This window comes from Girardinichthys multiradiatus, chromosome 3 (assembly GCF_021462225.1).
Source record: "Girardinichthys multiradiatus isolate DD_20200921_A chromosome 3, DD_fGirMul_XY1, whole genome shotgun sequence".
NCBI classification, from domain to species: domain Eukaryota; kingdom Metazoa; phylum Chordata; class Actinopteri; order Cyprinodontiformes; family Goodeidae; genus Girardinichthys; species Girardinichthys multiradiatus.
This window is the reverse complement of record NC_061796.1, coordinates 31,948,722-31,972,609: the sequence shown is the minus strand read 5'-3', so window position 1 is coordinate 31,972,609 and position 23,888 is coordinate 31,948,722. Positions and strand designations below refer to the sequence as shown.

General features: G+C 40.5%; 1 protein-coding gene across 2 annotated transcripts; it reads right to left on the bottom strand.

Moving 5' to 3' along the window:
- Positions 1–324: 324 nt before the first annotated feature.
- vars1 (valyl-tRNA synthetase 1) lies at positions 325–22,965 on the bottom strand. Of its 2 annotated transcripts, XM_047360620.1 has the most exons (28): positions 22,870–22,965; positions 22,028–22,389; positions 20,747–20,890; positions 20,475–20,664; positions 20,273–20,388; positions 20,084–20,159; positions 18,857–18,957; positions 18,643–18,770; positions 18,360–18,524; positions 18,085–18,286; positions 14,791–14,899; positions 14,525–14,704; positions 14,290–14,414; positions 14,056–14,159; positions 13,826–13,984; positions 12,495–12,585; positions 12,281–12,386; positions 12,051–12,121; positions 11,676–11,801; positions 11,477–11,581; positions 8,979–9,126; positions 8,702–8,829; positions 8,365–8,520; positions 6,501–6,722; positions 6,233–6,344; positions 5,732–5,907; positions 597–746; positions 325–502 (listed from the first exon to the last, which is right to left on the bottom strand). In XM_047360620.1, exons 2-28 carry the CDS (start codon positions 22,385–22,387, stop codon positions 434–436), a joined length of 3,819 nt encoding a protein of 1,272 aa, XP_047216576.1. In that variant the 5' UTR covers positions 22,388–22,389; positions 22,870–22,965; the 3' UTR covers positions 325–433. The 2 variants fall into 2 exon arrangements, with proteins under 2 accessions (XP_047216576.1, XP_047216577.1); XM_047360621.1 differs by lacking the exons at positions 20,084–20,159; positions 20,273–20,388; positions 20,475–20,664; ... (1 more) ...; positions 22,028–22,389; positions 22,870–22,965 and having other exon boundaries at positions 11,676–11,803; positions 12,050–12,121; positions 18,857–18,959.
- Positions 22,966–23,888: the final 923 nt, after the last annotated feature.

Here is a 23,888-nt window from a genome sequence, read left to right as displayed (position 1 = left end):
GTTCTTTCCTGTCTTTCCTTTCCTTCTCCTGTCCTTACATCTGCCTTTCTCACTTTCTTTCCGCCCGTCCCTTCCTTAATGGTATCCCTCTTCTTTTTCCTTGTCCTCTTTCCTTGTATCCTTCTGTGTTTTTACAGGCTCCATATTTAAAGCAAGCCCACAATTCACTTTGAATATTTGTGTTTTAAGGTTAAAAATGGCCTTAATGATCAAATGTGTAAAACTATAAGCATATTTTTTAAAAGAACCGTGTGTAGGAATGCTGTGGCTAGTATGAGATATAAAAGTCTAATTAAAAATAACCAGTATTTACCTGAACCCTGATGTGTTCAATAAGAGCTTTATGAAGTCCTTTCATACTATAATCAGCTTGAAAAATCAACACGATGACATGAAAAAAAGAACTGAATCCTGATTCACAAAAAGCGAAAAGTTACATCATTTTCCTGAAGTTTTTTATGGCTTCGTTCACTTTCTCCAGCTCGGTCTGGCTCTGGCGTAGCTGTGGAGGAAAGAGGAGAAAAGTAGAAGGTATTTACCAGCATTCACATGTCTTACAGCTTCAGGAACCCTGCAAGTCAATTTCTTTTTGTCACCTTCTCAGCATCCTGCTCCTGGACCTTTGCCGGCACCTTCTCCTTGTAATCATTCTTCACCATCTTCTCTCTCAGTTTCTCCATCTGTTTCTCTAAGTCACCTTTCTTTGTCATCAGCTTAGTCACTTCCTTCTCCACATCAATTAGACCCTGCGGGGGGAGGAGGACAACACGTTTAAATCATCTTGTAATTCCAGCTCCGAAGGCAAGAATAAACTCCTAAAGCGGCAATCTGAGGAATGTATGCCTTGATTAGCATACAGATGATGTGTGTTTATGCTTTTAGGGCTGTGTTAGTGCTGTCATGTAAATTGTCGGAGCTGAAATGAAGCATTCAGCTGATTAACGACAGAAACATATAGAAAATGTCTTCCCATCTGTTGCATATTCAGCCTAACGCAAATATAAGACGATGATGCAGCAGATTCAAATACAGTTTACCAACAGTGGAGTAAAAGTAGTCTAAAAGCCTTAGAGGGATTTATTTTCATGCTTCCAGGCAAAACATTATGACCACCTCCCTAATAGTGTTCTGGTCCCTATTTTGGTGCAAGTTCTGTTAGCTATAACATCTAGGTTGTCTTATGAATATCTCGGTGTTCACCTGGACAACAGACTGGACTGGAGACGCAACAGTGAACCCGTCTGCAAGAAGGGACAGGGAAGGCTGTTAAGGTCCTTTGGTGTTTGCAGCAAGATGCTGCAAATCTTCTACTGGTCTGTTGTGGAGAGTGCGATCTCTTCTGCCATCATCTGTTGGGGTACCAGCATCAGAGCCAGGGACTTAAAGAAGCTGAATAGGCTGGTTCTGTTCTGGTGAGTCTTCTGGAGGCTTTACTGATGACTGAACAAAGAATGATGCTTCAAATAATAAACATAACAGGCCATCCTGAGCATCATTTCCACAACGTTGTCTTCAATCAGAGGCTTCTTCAGATCTGCTGTGATACAGATTGCTACAGCTATCTACATGACTTTCTCAAGAAAGTTTTAATTGCTCTTAAGAGGAATTAATAACGTATTTTTGAATTGCACTGAAGCCTACATTGGGCCACCGTGGATCAGACTGGTTCGTCCACCACATCCCATAGATGCTGGTTGCACTGAGATCTGGGAAACTGGAGAGAAAGTCAACACCTCAGACCTTTCCTAAACCATGTTCCCTTCATGGTAGGGCACAATATTGTGCTGAAAGAGGCAACAGTGATTAGGGAATAACATTGCCAGCCTGACTGGTCTCCGTCTATGTAGAACCATGTGATAAAAACTGATGCATTTGTATTCTGACACCTATCAGAACCAGCATTACTTCCTCGGGCATTTGATCTACAGTAGCTTGTCTGTTGGATCGGACCAAATGAGCCCACCTTCCCTTCCTACATGCATGGATGAGTCTTAGCTGCATGGGACCCTGACTCCGGTTCCCCACTGCTCGTCTCCTGGACCACATTTGATCGATGCTGACCAGTGCAGACTGGGAACAACAAGAGCTGCAGTTTTCTGACCCAGTCGTCTAGCCATCAGAATCCGGTCCGTGTCACACTAACTCAAATTTTTACACTTCATCTAAAATGTTCATCTAAAATGTTCCCTTGCTGCCTAATGTATCCCACCCACCAACAGGTGCCATAATCAGGAGGTTATGAATGTTATTTACTTGCCTTATGGTAAAGATGTGCACAAAAACATGAAAATAAATGGTTGCTATGGAGACTAGGTGACCCCCCTGGATACCACTCCTTCCTGTGGGCGTAGAAAGCCTTAAAAAGTTTCTTCTACTGCAGCAGCGTCATCTCAAACTGAAAGAAGTTGCTGTGGTTCTTTCACAGCATGTGTTGAGGATTTTCCTCCCCTTCCTTACCGCCCTCCTCATTATGTGTGATGGGAAGATCAAATTAGGTCCTCCGCCAGCTTTTCTACTCACTAGCCCAGTATTTTAAAACTTTTTTTATTTATTTACTGCTCTGTCTGCAGATGTGGAAAGGTTTTGGGCACTAGCTGTTTCCTTGTAACCACTTCCTGACTTATGAAGCTCAACACAACTGCCTTGGTTGAAAGGTGTGACCTCCTGTCTTTCCGTTTTTGAAGACTGGGTAACAGAAGCAGGCTTCTGTCATAAAACACATATACTCCAAGGAAACAAGGAGTCATGAATTACTAACTAAATGTAAGTCAACACCCTGAGCAGTAAAAAACAGCAGTTTCTTACCTTTATTGTATAGATTTCATAGGGAACATTGTTCTTAAATGATGGGTGGGATGTATTTCAGATTAAGGTTAAGCTGCTGCTTCAAGAAAATTTATCTATTTTAAAGTTTTTTATACAATGGCTCTCTATGCTTCTTGTAATCCTGTGTTATAAAAACAACCTACACACCTCTGATAAGATACCAGCTATTTTTGAGCTACAACCTGAGACGGATCTATAACCTGTACAGCTCAACTGAAAAACAAACTCAAATCTTTTAGGGGGACAGAGAAAGAGAAGCTAAAATAAGGTGGCTGCGTACCATCCTAACACTGAAAGTGCCTCATTAACCCCAGAATAACATCTAGCTGTTCTAGGAGGTTTTTCCAGACGTTTTCTTATTTGCATCTTACAGCGAAAGCCACGATCCGCAGAGACGCCATCAGAGGGATCTCACTGTCACAGGAATCAGTCCAGAGAGGAGAACAAATCATTTCCAAGGCTTTAGATATAACATGCAACACAGTGAAGAATGTCATTATATAGAGATATGGCACAACACTAGCATTCCTAAGAACTGGAAATCCCTTCAAAATTGATGAAAAGACGAGAAGAAAACTGGTGAGGGAGGCTGCCAAGGGGCAAACAGAAGCTAATTAAAGGAGCTGCAGGACTTTCTGGAAAGTTCTGGATATGATATACAGATCCTTCTCAAAATATTAGTATATTGTGATAAAGTTCATTATTTTCCATAATGTAACGATGAAAATTTAACATTCATATATTTTAGATTCATTGCACACTAACTGAAATATTTCAGGTCTTTTATTGTCTTAATACGGATGATTTTGGCATACAGCTCATGAAAACCCAAAATTCCTATCTCACAAAATTAGCATATTTCATCCGACCAATAAAAGAAAAGTGTTTTTAATACAAAAAACGTCAACCTTCAAATAATCATGTACAGTTATGCACTCAATACTTGGTCGGGAATCCTTTTGCAGAAATGACTGCTTCAATGTGGCGTGGCATGGAGGCAATCAGCCTGTGGCACTGCTGAGGTCTTATGGAGGCCCAGGATGCTTCGATAGCGGCCTTTAGCTCATCCAGAGTGTTGGGTCTTGAGTCTCTCAACGTTCTCTTCACAATATCCCACAGATTCTCTATGGGGTTCAGGTCAGGAGAGTTGGCAGGCCAATTGAGCACAGTGATACCATGGTCAGTAAACCATTTACCAGTGGTTTTGACACTGTGAGCAGGTGCCAGGTCGTGCTGAAAAATGAAATCTTCATCTCCATAAAGCTTTTCAGCAGATGGAAGCATGAAGTGCTCCAAAATCTCCTGATAGCTAGCTGCATTGACCCTGCCCTTGATAAAACACAGTGGACCAACACCAGCAGCTGACACGGCACCCCAGACCATCACTGACTGTGGGTACTTGACACTGGACTTCTGGCATTTTGGCATTTCCTTCTCCCCAGTCTTCCTCCAGACTCTGGCACCTTGATTTCTGAATAACATGCAGAATTTGCTTTCATCCGAAAAAAGTACTTTGGACCACTGAGCAACAGTCCAGTGCTGCTTCTCTGTAGCCCAGGTCAGGCGCTTCTGCCACTGTTTCTGGTTCAAAAGTGGCTTGACCTGGGGAATGCGGCACCTGTAGCCCATTTCCTGTACACGCCTGTGCACGGTGGCTCTGGATGTTTCTACTCCAGACTCAGTCCACTGCTTCCGCAGGTCCCCCAAGGTCTGGAATCGGCCCTTCTCCACAATCTTCCTCAGGGTCCGGTCACCTCTTCTTGTTGTGCAGCGTTTTCTGCCACACTTTTTCCTTCCCACAGACTTCCCACTGAGGTGCCTTGATACAGCACTCTGGGAACAGCCTATTCGTTCAGAAATGTCTTTCTGTGTCTTACCCTCTTGCTTGAGGGTGTCAATAGTGGCCTTCTGGACAGCAGTCAGGTCGGCAGTCTTACCCATGATTGGGGTTTTGAGTGATGAACCAGGCTGGGAGTTTTAATGGCCTCAGGAATCTTTTGCAGGTGTTTAGAGTTAACTTGTTGATTCAGATGATTAGGTTCATAGCTCGTTTAGAGACCCTTTTAATGATATGCTAATTTTGTGAGATAGGAATTTTGGGTTTTCATGAGCTGTATGCCAAAATCATCTGTATTAAGACAATAAAATACCTGAAATATTTCAGTTAGTGTGCAATGAATCTAAAATATATGAATGTTAAATTTTCATCATTACATTATGGAAAATAATGAACTTTATCACAATATGCTAATATTTTGAGAAGGACCTGTACATGTGACAACAATCTCCAGTATTCTTCACACTTCTGTGCTACAGATTAGAGTAGGAAACCGTTTCCGACAAAGAAAAACAAGAAAAGTCAAGCCTGGCTAAATTCTGTCTCCCAAACTAACCCTGACTAACCCTACAGACATAAATCTAAACACTATGTTCACAGTGAAGCATGGTGGTGGCAGCATCATGGTTTGTTGTACTTTAGCTGGAACAAAACCCTTTAAGCTCCTGCTAGAAAGCTGCAGAGGAGGACCTTCCTCTTTCACTTCGACATCCACCCAAAGCATACATCCTGATTGAAAATCAGATTCTGGTGTTGAGGAGGGCTGTGCAAAGTCTAGCTGAATCACACTGAGAGTGCAGTAATGAAAGTTTGAGGGTGTTTTATTTTTCAGGTTCCCCTCTAAAAGACTTCCCTTTGTATTTTCTGTTGAGTTGGACGGTTTATACCCCATGTTCAGAAATTCAACTTGATTTTTTCCATCACAGACTCCTGGCCTTTTAACAGGCCTGTGCAGGATTGTATACCTAATGTCTAGTCTGTCAAACCTATTTACAAATTCGACGTATTTTAAGCAGTTAAAAATCCCATTTTCAGCACAAACAAGGAGGCAGATGGCTGTGCTCTCACCTTGAGCATAAGGTTGACGGTACATCTGTCAGAAGCGATAGCCACAGCGCAGCCGTCTGGGACCAGCTGGTTGGCTGTCAAAGGGATGACGGCCTGAGAGTAAGACAAGGTCTGAATCTGCAGGCTGTATTTCTGCACCAGTGACACGGTTGCAGCGTCTATGCAGTGGAGGTAGCCTAGGAGAGGGAAATACACAAGGCAACGTTTAGACATCCCGTTAGGTTAAGCTATATTTAATGCAGCATTATTCACAAGCTATGCATATGATGTAATGTTTTTAGCTATGAAGAAATATATAAACTAAAAGTAATAACGTTAAATGCCTCAGCTTTATTTAAGTGCCGTACGTGAACTGTGCAATTATTTCCCACCACCTCTATTCATGTCTGCGGAGGTTGAGAGAGCAACCCAGCATGGCAAAGGTGATTGTGGGTAAAAAATGTGACAGCCTTGAAAGTAAAATTAAATACAAAGATGTTTTAAGAGTCTCTGCTGTCTTACAGTCGGCTCTGGTCTTCGTCAGGTTGTAGTCGGCCCTGAGAGATCGGACCGTCTTGACCACAGTCATGATGAACTCCATTTCACGGTCCACCTCCTCGCTGTTCCAGCAAAACTACAGAAAGGGCATCACAGGAACAATTTTTGCTCAAAATGCAAAGAGAAGTGCATCACTAACAAACAAACTGCAAGATCTGGAGGTTTCCGGCTAATCTGAGATTAAGGAAAATCGCAGTGTCATTAATTTAATTCCTTTAATTCCTGATCTGACCTCCGTGGTGTCAGGGTAGGACGTGACACAGATGCTAGGTGGATCAGCAGGTTTTCGTCGAGGTAACCTCTGGTAGAGTTCTTCAGTGACGAACGGCATCAATGGAGAAAGGAGCCGCAAACCGACGTCTAAACCGGTGTAAAGGGTCTGCCTGCACACTTCGGCTTGCCTCTGGGTGGCGCCGTCTTCATCTGCTTTAATAAACACTGGTTTCACGCTTTCCTGAGGAACAAGAAAGAGATGTTATGGCCCATAATATACATTGAAAACCCATTTGGTATTAGCATCCCTAGTAAAAACATCCTTGCCTTACAGCACAAGCATAATATGCTCCTGAAATATCTAGAAAAATCCAACCTTTAATTTTCACAAGAGGGGAAAAAACTCCCATGTTAGGAAATAATTATTTAAAACACAATCCTTGCTGTCGAAACGCTTTAAAAACACATTTTGCCAATAGGACAAGGAACTTAGATTCACTTTTTAAAAAATGTTTCATTTATTTTACAGGAATTGTTGGATTTCTGTATTAGATTCCGTCACTCACAGTTGAAGAGCACCTATGATAAAAATTAAAAAGACTTCTACATGCTTTGCAAGTGGGAAAACCTACAGAATCTGCAGTTTATCACATACTGATTCTCCCCACTGCATTTGTATTTAACTTTCTGCACCGCTAAAGATCATTCAGTCAATGCAACCCTGTTTGGTCCAGCCACCTTCTCATACTTCATATTAGTATGAAAATAAATTCAGCTTTTATTTCAGCAGCTTAGTCTCTCACAAAAAAATAAAAATAAAATTGTGTTTTTATAATTAAAGATTCAGTAGTGGGGAAAGAAATCCCACATTAATAAATAAAAAACTGTTAACTAAATAATTAGTGGCACAAAAACTGACACCCCTCACAATCCCTTTAAAACAAATGTTACTGGTGCTTTTTAATGTTTTTGACTGTACATTTTTAAAGCCGACTAGTGTCTAACAACCTTTAATTAGTAATCCTTGTTTTCCTGTAGTTGCTTTGACACAGCGGGTAATTTCTTTAGGCCACTCTTCAAAACGGGAAAGACAAGACAACATGCAATGTGAGTAAGGCAGATCTCCTTAACTCAGGATATAGTCAAATAAAACAGCTCTTTATTCCAATTAGCACATTTCTACAGTCAGAAAGATAATTAAAAAGTAATAAAGCTGTTATGAAAAAGGCTGGACAAGGAACCATATTTATCCTGACAGCATCCAACAACAAAAAAAAAGCTTGATGTTATCTCCATAACAACCATTAAATGCTATATACATGCCAATCAACTGAGAGTGATGCCGAGAAGAGAAATGCTTTTTCTGTCCATCACCATTGTCATGGAAACGGTGCGTCGATCAGATGAGGCTAAGGTTGAGCTTTTCACCAACAAAAACTCTCCAGGTGGGTTTGGCTTAAAACAGAGAATGAATATGTGGAAAAGCACTTAATCCCCAATGTTAAATACAGTAGAGGATCTGTGATGCTGTGGGCTTGTTTCTCTTCCAAAGGCCCTTGACAAGGGAACCTTGTCAGAGTGCATGGTACTATGAAATATACCAGGACATTATAAAGGAAAAAAACTGGTGGACTCTGGCCAAAACAAAAACTGGAAATGGGTCATCTTTGGGTCCTTTAAAAAGATATTAATCAGAACATTTGAACAACTCAACATAGAAATGGCTCAAAACACACAGAATCAACCTTTTACTCTTCCCTGCAAGGATAAGAGAGTACAGACAATGGATGCAATAAATGAAAGGTTTGATTTTTCTAATTTTTTAAGATCATGCTACTGTAGCTAAAGTTGAATGTATTTGAACACTTTCTACATTTTCCTACCAGGTAGATGTCACAGAGCTCATAGAGCCAGAAGTTGTAGACGGAGGTGGTGATGGCTGGGAAATCGTAGGCCTTGAAGCCAGCATCACAGAGGGCCACCGCTGCACTCAGTCTGGACAGGATCCACCTGTCTGATGCACTTTCCTCTCCAGACAGCTGAGAAGATGGAAACGATTTAAAAACCGTCAGCATGAATTCTTTAGCGGGGAGAAATCTACGAGGAGCCGACAGGCAAACGAACCATCCAGAAGATCTACCGCTGTAATAATAAACAGTCAAACTTATTTATATTCACCGCCTGTCACCTGTCTTCAAGCTCTCCGTCTCATGATCTCACCTGGGCTTTTTCTGATGGAACAAAGCCGTCTCCAAGTGTTTTCATTGCGAACTTCACAGCGTTCCACAGTTTGTTGCAGAAGTGACGATACCCCAGGATGCGGTTGACATCCAGGTTTATGTCCCTTCCTGGGGGAAGAAAAAAGATGATTTTTAACATAAGACTTTATAAATATACCTATTCTAACAGCAATGCAGCAATGATGTTCTTGTATCTGTTTGGTTTTTATAACAAAGGTACAAACTGGTTGGTATTATAGGGAGAACAAGGATTTCACCTTGGCTGGTGTAGGCGCACAGCGCAAACCGGAGAGCATCTGTCCCACACTCCGGGATGCCGTTGGGATAGTCGGACTTCTGGCCTTGCTTCGCCTTCTCCACCTCCACAGGATCCAAGTTACTGTCTATCAGCTGGGCGTGGAGACCCTACAGGAGGAGGAATTAGGTGTAGCAGTTTCATTTTAATAAAATAAATCCATTTTTAGGGGTTCCTACACTGTCTGGAAATTAGTTTTCTAATTTTCCTCGTCTAGAGAAGTATGGAAAAAAATTAACAGCATATGGAAAAATGTTTGATTTTCCAGACTTCCTTCTTTACTTCTAAAGGATAAAAGTGATCTTTACATAGATTTATATTTAACTGGGACATTTAATCTTTGATTAACCACACTAAGGTTAACATGTTAACCACCAGTATTTTGTTTTTTGAGTTACTGAGAACCTACAGATAAATACACAGTCTTAAAAATATAACAACATTTAAAAAACAGGCTTCACGCCTCTAAACCTTTAAATACATAAATTAAGCCTTCACTAAAAGTCAAACAAAGCAGATAAATTAATATTTTCTTTTTGCAAAATGGATATGAAAATAAAATCAAACTCTGCCTCAAGTTGCAGTCCCTTTACCTTCTGTCCTGTAACAACTACAGTAATTTCACTGCAACCTTTATAATTCAAAGAGCCATTTTTACCCTCAGTCCAGCTAAATAAAACTCAGAGCCACCAATGTTACATGACCTTTTGAAAAAAAGACTCCTTAGAATTTTTGATAAATACGTTCTAAAGGATATTTGTTGTCATTTTCAAAGAATCACAAACAGAATTATTTTTCCAAGGTTTAAATGAAGAAAAACATCAAACTTTAGCAAAAAGAGGATAGATACGTTTTCTTCTATGGCATGTTGATAAATGTGGAAAATGTTGTAAAAATAAAATAAGCAGATAGTTTCCAACCTAATGATGAGAAAAATAGATCTGAAAAACTGCTAAAACCTTGTTTTATAATGTATTGTCTATATTTAAAACATTAGTTGGCTCTTTATCATTTCTAACCGAAGTTCTTCAGAACTGTTGTGGAAAGTCCAAAGAGCCGCAGGCTGCAGACCCCGTGACTGACCAACACAAAGTACGGCATGACTGTGGTGGACAGAAAAGGATGAATTGGTTTTAAAATTCTTTACAAAACAATCTGAAATATTTAGTGTGTATTTGTGTTCAGCCCCCTCCTTACTCCGACACCCCTGAATAAAACTCATTATAACCACCGCCTTCAGCAGACAGAGATTCACTCACTATGTTAGAAAGAGGTTTTAAAAAGCATGTTTCATTTCCTTCCCCTTCACTTCCTTGTGTTGGTCTATCTCATAAAATCCCAACAAATGTATTAACGTTTGTGCTTGTAATGCTACAAAACGGGTGAAAACTCTAACCTGACGACGATGAGTAAGCCTTAATAAAAAAGCATTCAGGGTGAAGTTCAATTTACTGCAAGTCGTGCAGCGCCCTCTAAAGGACAGTTCTGTTTTCGGCTGACTGAATAACTGCTGGAGAGATTGATGGGTTCAATAAAAGCTTGTTGGAAGCAGGAGGAGGTGGTTAATAAAGCTTTTTATAGGAATATGGGCTTCGGGGGGCCAAGGAGCTTGTAGTGAACATGTAAAAATAAAAAACCAACTGGGAGGCAAAGACAAGGAGTTTGTCTGGGTGTGACTATGTCTATCTGGGGATATTTCAACATGTTTTTCATGAACAAAACTCCAGACTTTTCCAGACTCAAGTCTTTATGTCCTATTCAGACAATTTCTAAAGTATAAATACCAAACTTCACTGGATTTTTGGCTGATGTTTCTACCCCAGTCAGGCGATAAATGTGAAACCGGCAGAAAAAACAAACTGTAAGGAAGGAAGGATGAATGAATGGATAAATGATGGATGGAAAGAGATAAAACATAGATGTGCAGGTGGCAGGACAGATGGACAGACAGAAAGACAATGGCTGAATACTAAACTAAGATGACTGGATGAAAAGACAGATGGAAATATGGAGGAGACAGATGGGTGGATTAAAAGACATGGATGAGATGTTGGACAAATGGGACCGATGGAGAGATGGATGGAAAGATGGATTAAAGGGGTGAAAGGGGCAGATGGATGGAACGGTGGATGGGTGGAGGAAAAGATGTACTAATAGAACAATTATGGACGGATGGATGATGGAAAGACAAACTAATGGATAGATGGACGGACGGACGGATAGGCATACAGACGGATAGATGAAGGATAATGGATGGATGATGGAAAAACAATGAAAAGATGGTCAAATGGATAAAAGGTAGGACACGGATGGATGGATGGAATTATAAAATCTTGTGATAATGTTGGTAAATATTGCGTAAATACAAAAAAATCCACTTCCAGACTGCGTGGGAACCCGATACATCCCATCAGGATGTTTGAACAATCTGCTGAACAGAAGCGGGTGTTCAGGTGTTACCTCCAGGGAGATCCCTGTAATGACGTCCAGCGGGTCGATGACGTTCCCGAGGGACTTGCTCATCTTCCTCCCATGAGCGTCCCGCACCACGGCGTGCAAATAAACCTGTTGAGAAATGACACCATCAATGGGGTTGATGCCATTATTCCATCGGTGTGAAGGACATGATTTAAAGGCCAACAATCGGTGCTGGCCTCACCTCTTTGAAAGGCAGTTTGCCCGTCAGTTTGAGGCCCATCATCACCATGCGGGCCACCCAGAAGAACAGGATGTCATGACCCGTCTCCAGCAAGGTGCCAGGGTAGAACACGTTCAGGTCCTGGGTCTGAAATCAGCACGATGAAGAAACACAACTGTTTCAAAGTCATATTTTATAAGGTTTACTCTGGGAGGTTCATGAAGTGAAAATGAACCAGTTTATTATCTTCATAAAAGTTACAGGTGAACTCAGAACTGAGGTGAAGGCATTCCCAGTTTATAAGCTTTGATTTACAGCTCTTCATCTTCGGCGGTAGAGACTGGAGTGCTTGTGGCCTTTGCATCGGTAAAAAGTCAGCCGGCTTCATTGTCTTACCTCATTAGGCCATCCAAAAATAGAGAAGGGGAAAATGCCAGACGAGAACCAAGTGTCCAGAACATCCTCATCTGAAACACAGCAACAAAAAAAGATGACCTCATCTGTTCAAATCATTGGTTAAATAGATTCAATTAAGCAAATCTCTGTGCTCGCATAGCCTGAAATCATCAGACTGATTACAGACCTGATAACTGCGGTGCTGAACGTGCTAGACAAGTAAATCTCACCCTGTCTCAGGGAAATTTTCTCCACAGACACATTGAAGCGTTTCGCTGCTTTCTCTTTGGCCTCCTCCTCTGATCTGCCACTCACCCAGTAATGACCATCCATGTCCTGGAGATAGGGAAGAAAAACGCAAGATATGAGCAATATGGTGCAAATGACTTGTATCTGTCATCTAAAGCCCTCCAGAGTGGGAAGAAGTGATAGATATCAGCTCACCTTGCCGGGTTTCACAGCAGGATCGTTTACAGTGATGAAATAAGCAGGAATACGGTGACCCCACCACAGCTGCCGGGAAATACACCAGTCTCTTAAAAAAAAAAGGAATGCATGAAAATTAAAACAGCTCCCTTAAATTATACACTTGGAAAATGAATTTAAACAATTTGCGGGCAATTTTTTTAAGCAAGAGTAACAGGGACAAAAAAAACCATCAGCATCTTTTTTTCTTGTAGAAGTTAGCAAACATTTCATGTTTCCAGACTCACATTTCAGTGAATTCTCAAAATTACAAATGGCTGAGTTAAAATTCTTCTTCTACACATAAAGCTCTTAAAAATCAAGCTCCATCATTCATCAGAGACCTGATTGTTTTGTGTGTTTCCAACCGACTGCAGGTTTCTGGTTTGTTCCTGGAATCTCCAAAAGTAAAATACGAGGCAGATCCTCTTCCTGTGGAACCAGCTCCCAGTTTTAGTCCATGAGGCAGACACCCCGCCTACTTTTAGGGCTAGGCTTAAAACTTTCCTTTTTGATAATGCTCATAGTTAGAGTGGCTTAAGTTATCCTGAGCTGTCTGTAGTTGCGCTGCTGGAGCACACGCTAAAACGCTTTCCTCTACTTGCTACTTTCTCCTACTACTCTCCTTTTATGCAACATGTGTACTAATAGCTGGTTCTCCCTTTATAGAAGGGAAGGCTGCAAAGCTAACGACTTGATTCAATCTGCAAGGTTCAAATTGCAGTGTATGTATTTGAGTTTAAATCTGTCCACATGATGGGACTGATCTAAATATATATATATTTTAGGAACATTGGATCTGCTTGTCTTGTGAAGTTTCTTGAGATGACGTTGCAAACTGGCGCAAAAGAATAAACTAAATTGGATTGGTAGAAGCATCATGGTTTGGGGTTGTTTTTCTTCAGCTAGAACTGGGACAAGTCAGGTTGGCGAACATTATAAACTTTTTCTAATAGCAGTCCAGTGTTGACACAAAACCTTCAGGCATCTGCTAGAAGGCTGAAGATGAACTTTAGTTTTTAGCGTGAGAATCTAAAGCATGCATCCAATTTAATGAAGCGCTCACACCTGAGGGGGGGGGCAAACATACAAGACCACATTATTTAATTTTATTTTTCTCACTAAATGATATCAGCTTGTTTCTTAATTGTGTTGCACAGGTTGCAGGTCCCATTAAACGTGGAAAAGGTTCTGAAATGATTTATCCTTCACAAATCACAAAAATCTGAAATTTTTGCAGAGTTTTCATGCTTTTGATATCCACTGAAACCTTTTTTTTTATGTTGGGGTTTTAACAACGAGAGATTTACCTAATGTTGTCCATCCAGTTGAACCACGTCTTCAGGTGGTGATCGGGGATGATCTTGAGCTGGCCTTCTCTCACAGCGTCTGCAGCCTGTTTGCCCATATCTGTGCAGTTCACGTACCACTGAGGCTTCAGCAGCGGCTCCACGATGTCCTTTGAACGACTGATGGAGAGGGAACACAGCAAGGCTCAGAAAATAATCCGAAATGGGAGAAATAAATCATTTGGGTCTACCTGCAGACCGGCACAACCATGGGGTTGTCTTTGATCTCCTTAAACTGGCCTCTGTCCTTGAGCGCCTGAAGGACGGCTGTTCTGGCCTCGAATCGCTTCATGCCCTTTGGGACAGACGGAGGTGGTGAAAATGAACAAGTCTGAGATAAAATGGCCTCTCTGAGCAAAACTGACTGAATGTCACAGTGAAAATGCCCTCACTGCAGGAGGAAAGGAGCTAATGAGACACTATACCAGAAAGGGGGGAGGCACGTTAATGAGAAGGCCATTTTCATCCAAGATGTTGATGAAGGCCAGATTGTGTCTCTCTCCGACCTCATAGTCATTATGGTCGTGAGCTGGGGTGATTTTGACAGCACCTGAACACAGAGGGTGGAGAGGGACAGAAAAGGACAACTGTAATGAGCAGAAAGGCCAGGCTGAACCACTTTGTAATTACTTCTTTTCTTCTTCTTGTGGCTAAACTTACCTGTTCCAAAATTCATGTCCACAAAGTCGTCGAAGACTATTGGCATCTTGCGCTCACAGAAGGGATGCAGCACCGTTTTTCCCTTCAGATGCTGGTATCTGAGGTCAGCCGGGTGGACAGCCACGGCCGTGTCTCCTAACATCGTCTCAATACGGGTTGTGGCCACGATCACCTCCTCATCTGAAGAACACCAAGTTCAGGGAACTTACTTAACGCAGGACACATTGTCTTTGCTAAAATCATCTGTTCTGTTCCGCTTTGTATACCTGATCCCTCCACCTTGTAAGCAAAAGACACCAAGACCCCGAACTCTACTTTGTCCTTGTAGCCGGGCACAGGAAGCAGAGTTCTGCAGGTGAGCTCCTTTTTATCCACCTGGAGGACAAAAATCTAAGATTTATTAAAGAGAAGAACACTGCGACCACATCTGACAAAAAAGGGTCGGCTGGTGTTAAGTTTCCATTTGTCTGTATCTGCACATTTACACTCATCATAGGCATGAATGTGAGAATGACTTTGGGCTTTTTCCACAACTTCAACTCATTTGAAAACTAAAATTAGGCACACAAGTTTGAATTTATTGTGGTTTTTCTCTAATCCACACAGGGTCAGGTATTATTTGGCTAATGTAACCTGGACCAACTACTTTTTGTAGCCTGGACATTTAGCCACTTGTCTCTTCAGACATGGTAGAGTTCATTTAAAGTTGTTGGTTTCTTGGCACAAACCTGCATTTAAACATAATCTGGAAATTTTCAATATGCTTGAGGTAAGGCCATTCTAGAAGCTTCATGTTCTTCTCCTTTTTCATTTAAAAACCGGTATTGATGTGTGTTTGGAACCAGTGTCCTGTTGAAACACCCAAATAATCTGAACTACTGGTTTCGGAAAGAAGCAAAGTGGTTAAGATGCTCAGAAACAACCAGGAAGGACGAAGAGAGATGCTGGACCAGCAGTATGACTGTCTGCAGTGAAGCAAATGTAACATCAACACAGACTAAAAGGATGCCGATCAAGAACTGCACACCTTCAATCTCACTTAGGGCTGCAGCTAACAATCATTTTGCTAATCGATTAATCTGTGGACTATTTGTTTGATTAATCGATTATTAATCGGAGAGCAAAAGTGCTTAATAGGAAATGTTTTACAGAATTTTGACAAAGTGAAGCTACAGCTATGCCACTTGAGGACTTCTGGGTAAAGCATATTTACAGATAAAGAAGGTTTTTCATCTTAAATACAAAATGTAAATATTTTTTGTTAAATGGTTTTACTGCTCTCAGCGGGTTGTTCATACAGCAAATGGCATGTTTTAGAGTCTGTACGTTCCATTTAATGATTATTCAAATACTAAATTAGTTGATGATTACTTGAATAATCGATTAATCCAATTAATTGTTTCAGCCCTAATCTCAACTGACATTTGCAGCTGTCTTCTGGAGAACAGTTTTATGGCCAGACCAAACAAAGTTTTAACTATTTATCCACAGCGACACCTAGCAACACTGTGCCAGCTGTTGAGCATGGTGATGATGGCAACATCATTGCAGGACAGTCGTACTTTAAAAAGTGCGTGGAATAATAAAGGACTATCTCCACTTTCACCTAAATCAACAGCGAGAGGCTTGACGCTTGGACACAACCTGTTGGTCAAAAAGATACATCAATACTGTTGTTGAAGAAAATATTAAAACAGACCAACATTAAGCTTCTGAAACAAGCACGGTACCACGAGACCACCAGTTTTAAGGAACTCTCCCAACCCTAAAAGGTATTTGGTGAAACATCTGGCAGAAAATGAAATATGTTTCAAAGCCAGGTTGACCACCATAACTTGTGTGGACGCATATTTTTTCTAAATTGTTTTTGACCCGATACCGTGTTTGTCTCCGTGTGGACTAGGTCTAAATGTCTGGATCTGTTGTTATCATCTGTGTGTATATGTAAACATAAAATGTATACTATAATAGAAAATAATCTAACTATAGTTTCAACTGTAACAGTGGCAGCATAACAAAATAGCCTGCAATAAAGATTGAAGCCAAAAAAGCTTTTTCAATATAATCTGATATATTTTTAGAGCACAAAACACAATTTCTGAGGTTGTCCAAAGGTTTTCAAGTTAATTAAAAGTACGGATTATGATGTAAATATATAGGAAACAAAAGTTTTTTAACTGTACAAGACTATTATATTAAAACCACAGAAACTGAGCAACAAAAAAGGCAGGCGCATTAATAAGAGACCAAAATAACATTTTCAACTAGTGTGTTTATTTCACACAAATCAAATTTAACTAAATAAAGATTTTTTTTTTTTTGTGACCTGCTTCATGTATGTGGCACTGTGTTACGGTGGTGGTTTCCCTCCTGTCACAAGCCTCCAAATTAATTTAGAGCTGCCATTTTCTCTTAATATGAGTGACTAATTTTCCTCCAAAAATCCAAAAACTATTTCATTTATTTTATAATAATTACAGCCCGACAGCAGAGAAAACTGGAAATGGTGCCTCTAATTTCCTGGCCTTCAGGGGTAGAAATTCTTTCACCTTTTCCTCTTAATGTGTTTGTGTTATAATAACTGTAATGTTTGGCTTCCATGATGGTACAAAATCTCTAATGCCGTTTCTGTTATTTTATTAAACAGTATAACAGTAAATATCAATGACATTAAAAGGTTTATAATTCAACATTTCTTGGAGACAATCCACTATAACATAAAACTGCTGCTTTAAAGCAACCTGCAGCTCTGGAGCCATAGGTGACCTTTGGAGCTTCCAAAATGACTCTTAAAAAGATAAAGAACCGACTAATGGTTTTAAACCTAAATATAATCACAAAAGCATGTTTCAGATTGTATTGAATTTCCACCAAATTCCAGATCCAGATTATTATTATTTTTATAACCGACACCGTCAGGTGTTATGAGGTCACAATACACCTTCAATGGTCCAATCTTATTTTATTGAAAAACACTGAACAATACCTATGAAACAATATAAACTTGTTTTAGCGGTACATGAGGTTGTGCTCCCAAATATAAATGAAGTTTAGAGCATTGCAGTTCCTTTAACCTTTCATTTTTCAAAATTGTAAATTAAACAAAACTTGCACAACAGGTTAGACAAGTGGATAAGACCGGTAAAAAAGATTGGTTTGACATGTAAGTATCGGCAGATTGCCGAATTAAGGAAATCGAGGCCAATCGATTGGTGCACCTCTACTTAAAAAAACATCCACATTATTTAATTGTGTGGTTAATTAACCTATCAGAAGCCTACAAAGCCATGAAATCCACATCTAGGCTTTGAAATTATTCAAAGGCATGCTAGTGATTACAAATCTCCTGAGTTTGAAGAAAGCATGTCACAGTGAGAAAAAACAAAGCTTATTTATCATTTTTATACAGTAAAATGATACTGTATGCACATAAACATATACTTTTAACTAAGCCTTCTCGCTGTTCAGGGTCATCAAACTTTGATCAGCACAGACCAGCTTTGGGTCAGAACCACAAACAGTTTAAAGGTAAGAGAAATGAGGACAATGTTCAGACTTGCCTCTATGTCAGAGATGGCAGAGTTCAGTGTGCAGGACCAGTTGACGAGCCTCTTGCTTCTGTAAATCACCCCCTCATCGTGCATCCGGATGAAGGCCTCCTGCACCGAATAGGACAGTTTCTGGTCCATAGTGAAGCACGCTCTATCCCAGTCCAGAGAGGACCCCAGTTTCTTCAGCTGGTGGTAAATACGGTCTCCCTTCCTAGAAAGGAGAAAGTTTTATTAGCATCTCCTGTTAAAAGTTGTTTTTGATCGGCTTTCAATATTTGACTCACTCGTTCTTCCATTTCCAAACTTCCTGGATGAAGTTCTCCCTGCCCAGATCATGGCGGGTCAGACCCCTCTCTCTCTTCAGCTTCTTCTCCACCACCACTTGTGTCGCGATGCCGGCGTGGTCGCAGCCCGGGTTCCACAGGGTGGTTTCCCCACGCATCCTGTGCCTGAAACACAAGAGGAACTTCATCAGCTCACATGAACTTAAAATTCCCAAATTACATTTAAACCTCACAGGAATATTGCTCTGGATTTTCGGTTATTGAGCAGTGAAGAGTAAATTACCATCTGGTCAGACAATCCTGAATGGCGTTGGTGAGGGCATGACCCAGGTGAAGAGATCCAGTCACGTTTGGAGGAGGGATGCACATCATGAAGATGCCATGAGGGTTTGGCTCACTGACGCTCTTCCTCTAAAAAAATTCAGTTAGAGATTAGAATTATTCCTAAAATGTTCTGAACCAGAGTTAGTTTAAGCAAAGGAGGGGGGTACACTTACACCATACTCGGGTTTGAAGAAGCCCTGCTTCTCCCACCACGGATACCAGGCAGCCTCCACGTACTGAGGACTGTAGGAGTCGGGGAGCGCACCGATGACGTCTAAAACCAGAGAACACAGAGAAACTTCGTGTTAGGGCTGCAGCAAGGTTTGGTGTAAACATACTCATACTGTATAGACTGAACACTCATTATTCCTGCAAAACAAAGAGGAACAACAAGTGAGGATTGTGTATATAACACACAGCACCCTCCATAATAAAGGTTTTATTGGCAGATACTGGCTGGGAATCAGAGCATATAAAATTACAGAATAAAGTCAAAAGTCTCAAAGGTAATTTGCCTCCCAAGGAGAGAACTGCAGATTATATTCTGACTATTTATAATTTTATAACGAATTTAACCTATGAAGACCCCTTAAAAAAAGTTATTTTAGAAGTACGAGTAGTTTTCTGCTGACATTCCAAAGCTTGACTAAACTTTGCAGCCAACTGAGACTCTGGGAAAAAAAAAGTTTTATTGTCATTTGAAATAAAACGTTTTTATAATTTCCCACAATGATGAGAGGAATGCGTGGAGGAGTCAAGCTGAGTAAGTATCGGCAGATTGACGAATAAAGGAAATCGAGGTCGATCGATTGGTGCACCTCCACAGTATTTAACTAAGTGTGGTAAATTAACCTATCAGAAGCCTACAAAACAATGAACTAAAGAACACTGCACCAACTGTCCAAAATAGTGGTGGCAGCATCATGCTGTGGGGTTGTTTAGCTGATAGAGATGCCACCTCCAAATTCTTTTAATCCAATTCTTGTTTTTAAAACTTCCAAGTTTTTTGTTGCATCATAATTTCCAGATTCAAATGCATCAATAGGAGCCCAAAATGAATATGACATCCGGGCCATAATGGGTGTACAAACGTATAACAACAAATATGATGACTGAAGAAGGAACACATTTTGGGTTCTTGTTGCAGGATGACTATCGACCCCTACTACAAGAAAGATACCTAAACAAACGTTTAGTGTTTAGTTCACTACATAAACTCCATTCAGTTTGGTTAAACCTAAGTGAAGAAGGTAAAGTTCAACAAGCATTTTTTGAGGTCTTGAACCCTCAGTGTTCCCATTTCTATCTTCAATGCAAACAAAAAAACGATAATCAGTGCGTCAGTTAATGATAGAAATAAAATAAATGAAGGCTCCCCAGTCCCGTGATGTTCAAACTACCTTTTTTTTCTCCGGAGGGTGTAGGAATGTTGTATGTAATCACTCCGAGCTCCTTCTTTTCAGGTTTTGCCTTTTTCTGCAAGACAAATGCAGACAAAGACAAAAGACAAACTGTTTATCAAACCATGTGTGTGATGAGAGTCTGTTTTGAAACATCTCTTAGAAAGATCTTTTTTTTTTGTTATGTACCTCTGCTGGAGGTTGTGTCTTTTTCTTTGCCTCCATTTCCTTCTTCTGCTGAAACTTTTCCAGTTTTTCTCTCTTCTTTGCTTCCTTTTTCAGCTGCGCCTCTGTCTTTGGTGGACCTGCAGGTGAAAATGAACAAGTGTTGTTGCAAAACTTCACCATATTCCTCGAATATTTAGAAAAGCTTATAAGAGACTTAGTCTACCATTTTCTGTAGAGTTGTTGGAGTCCACAAATGCAGTGACATTTGCAGCTTTTGGTGTTGGTGTTACTAGCCCCACCTTCTCACAAAGAGCGATCTCTCCCAGCGCCTTCAGAAACTGAGGCTGGTTAATGCAGGTCGTGAACCACCTGGTCACATTGGTCACTGCCTTCCTGTCTGAGGGCTCTAGCGCCTGAAAATAAAAATCCTACTTAAACACCCGAGACCGTCCATGGAGAAGCCTTTATAGTTATAGGGTTGTGCAGCATACATACATATTTGAATGGTAGAAGAACAGCTGCAGCAACAGCCATATCAGCCAGAGTGAGACTCTCTCCCACCAAGTAAGTTCTCGGCGCCAAGGTCTGATTGAGAACTTTTAGAACCCGCATAAGCTCTGCTCGAGAACTCTGCTGGAGCTGCAAATGCACAGCGATCAGCAAAGAAATAAGTCAAAAATAATCTCATGCTTGGAAACATTATTATAGCCATTGAACTTGTCCACATTTTCCATCATTAGGATCAGAAATATGAACATCTATTGTATGGATCTAACTTGACATACCAACGCAAAGGAGCGCATACATGGTAAATAGACGGAAAAAATACATGGGCTTCAAACCCTTTGTGTGCCGTGCATTTGTGTTCAACACCCTTTTACCCTGATGCCCCGAAAAAAATCCAGAGCAACCCATCATCTGAAAACAGAGACTAAACCCATAAAGTGACAGGGCGGGCAAAGAGAGCCATAATCAGCAAAGCAGTTTAAGAGGCAGTTGGTCACTCTGGAGGATCTGCATGGATTTAAAGCTGCAGGTGGGAGAAACTGTTAACAGAACAAATATTAGTCATGCACTCCGAAAATCCGGCTTTTATGGAAGAGCAACAAAGAAAAAAAAAAAACAGTTTTTTAAAGAAAGACCTCATGTTGTCACAAACCATATAGGGGACACAACAAAAATGTGGAAGAAAGTTCTCTGGTCAGATGACACCAAAACCAAACCTATTGGGCTCAAAAAACAAAGCAGCATCTGTTCTGCACATAACCCTGATCACAACACCTGTACTGTGAAACACGGTAGTAGTAGCATTATGGTATGAGGATGCTTCTAGAGCAAACCTGGAAGAAAATCGTTTAGAGGCTGCAAAAGACATGAGCTACAACTGATTAGTCTAAATCAAAGCATATTCATGTGTTAGAATAAAACCAAGAGGCCAAATCTAAATCTAACTGACCTAAAGAAAATGATGTCCACAGACTGTCACCATCTGATCTGACTGACCTGGAGATTCTTTGGGTGAACATTTCAGTCTCCAAATGTGTAACGCTTGCAGAGACATAGCCAAGATACCTGCACTCATAACTGTGACAAATGATGGCTCTAGAAAGTAAACTCGGGGGGATTAAACAAAATTCTATGTCACATTTTTCATATATTTTTTTTGCTGTTCTATAGCATGAAATCCCAAAAGTTTGCAGATGTAACAAAGCAAAATGTGAAAAAACTGAAGGGGAATGAATACTGCATCTGAATTCATAGCGAGCCTTTGGTTACCTTTTTATCTACGCCCATCACTCCCATCAAAGGGAAGACCACAGCACAGGAAACAGGGGTGAGCTCATTGTCTGCAAAGCTCAGCCACTGCCACACTTGACTCTGCTGCTTGGAGTCCATCCCGGCCCTCTTCCCCTGAAAGGCCAAGTACCATGCAACAGCACTGGCCCCGCTCAGGACAGAGTCCCCGTCCCCAGCAGCTGCTGCCAGGACCAGGGCTGGTCCGGAGCGGACATTCAGGGATGCTGGTGGATCCTCTGAGATGATCCGAGGACGAGGTGATGGACAGAACTCGGCAGCGATGAGAGCCAGGAGACTCCTGAAGTCATCGGGATGAGGGGACACGTAGAGGGTGGCCATCTCTGGAGGAGACACGTGATTACCAAAGGAGTTTGATAAAACATTGAATCATACCTCTTTCTATTTGTAGCTGACCGGCAACAAAGCAGTAAATCCAATCTAAGATTAAACTGATTCTATTCATGGACTTATGGTGAAGTTAAGCCTGTACTAACTTTCATATTTAGTCGCTTTTTAAAAATATCGTTTAAACACAACGCTGCCCCGGTTGATGGAAGGAAAACAAGATAAGTTTACCAGCTTATTAGCTGGGTTTCACTATGATTCAAAGCTGATTTCTGCCACCACCTGTCAACTGAAAGTCCTGCCCGGCAGGCTAATTAGCCTTGGCTCCTCTGTCAGAGTTAAACTTTCCTTTTTTACTGTTACTCTGGGTTTGGCCTGCATCGCTGCAGCTTCAAGCTTGCTGTCATTAAACGAACCTGTAGCGTTTTCTTTATACAAAAAAAAAAACACAACACTTTGAGAAAAGCAGCACATACCTATGAATGGAACAGAGAGACGTCAGCTTAGTTAGCATAAACACAGCCACGAGTCCTCTCAGTCTTCTGCGCATGCGCCATCTGATGCAAGGTGACAACTTCCGGTTTAAAAATGAGAATTAAAAAATATATAAATAAATACAAAACTGAAGACGATAGGGTTCTTTAGAAATGTTTAGAAATGAATAATGAACTTTTATTTCCTCGGACAACAGATATCAATTGATAGATGTACGATCCTTTTCTAAATATTTGCTAATCTTTATGAAATTGCTAGTTTTGTAAACGTCTAGATTTTATCTTTTTCCAAGACAACATGTAATTATCTATATTATACACCGTATAAAATGTGTTTTCGTGGTTAAAACTTACACGTAAAAAGTTCCTGTTGATGTAAGAATAAATGGGAAAAAAGAGTCCATAAATATTGATGAGAATGGCAAAACATGTGGAAGATCCTCCAGACAATCACCAGCTCTTTGCCTGAAAGAACCTTATAGGATTTTTATTACACCAGAATAAAGAGCAAACAGCTAAAAAGACAACAGAGGTGTTGGAGAGGATGTGGAGATGTTGATGTGGACCATTCACATATTTTCTGGAAATATCCAAAAATATATGTATTCTGGGAAATTATCTTTGATGTCATAAGTAATGTCTTAGGATACAAAGCACAACAGAGACCTGAAGTACTGTACATTTTCAGTAGGAACAATTCATGACAGTAATAAATATTTAGTTAAACATTGCTGATTACTGTCAAAAAGGCAATTACAACGAATTGGAGGAAGAAAGACATACCATCGAAAAGACAATGGACTGCAACAGTAGAGGACATATTCTTAATGAAAAAATTGACCCACTTGAAACTACACGAATCACAAATGAACAAAAAATGGAAAAAAATACAACATAATTATATGAAAGCATAATGGATGTAAAAGATTTTGTTCTCAGGCAAATGTGTTGAATGTGTTACATATGTTATGTATTAAAAGTAAAACCCAATAAAGAAGTAT

Coding starts and splice junctions, on each gene's coding strand:
- vars1 (XM_047360620.1), bottom strand. CDS start 22,387: ATGGCCACCCTCTACGTGTCCCCTCATCCCGATGACTTCAGGAGTCTC. Junction 20,665..20,746: donor TTCTTCTACCATTCAAATAT/GTATGTATGCTG, acceptor TTTTATTTTCAG/GCGCTAGAGCCCTCAGACAG. Junction 18,771..18,856: donor TCTTCAAACCCGAGTATGGT/GTAAGTGTACCC, acceptor GAATTTTTTTAG/AGGAAGAGCGTCAGTGAGCC.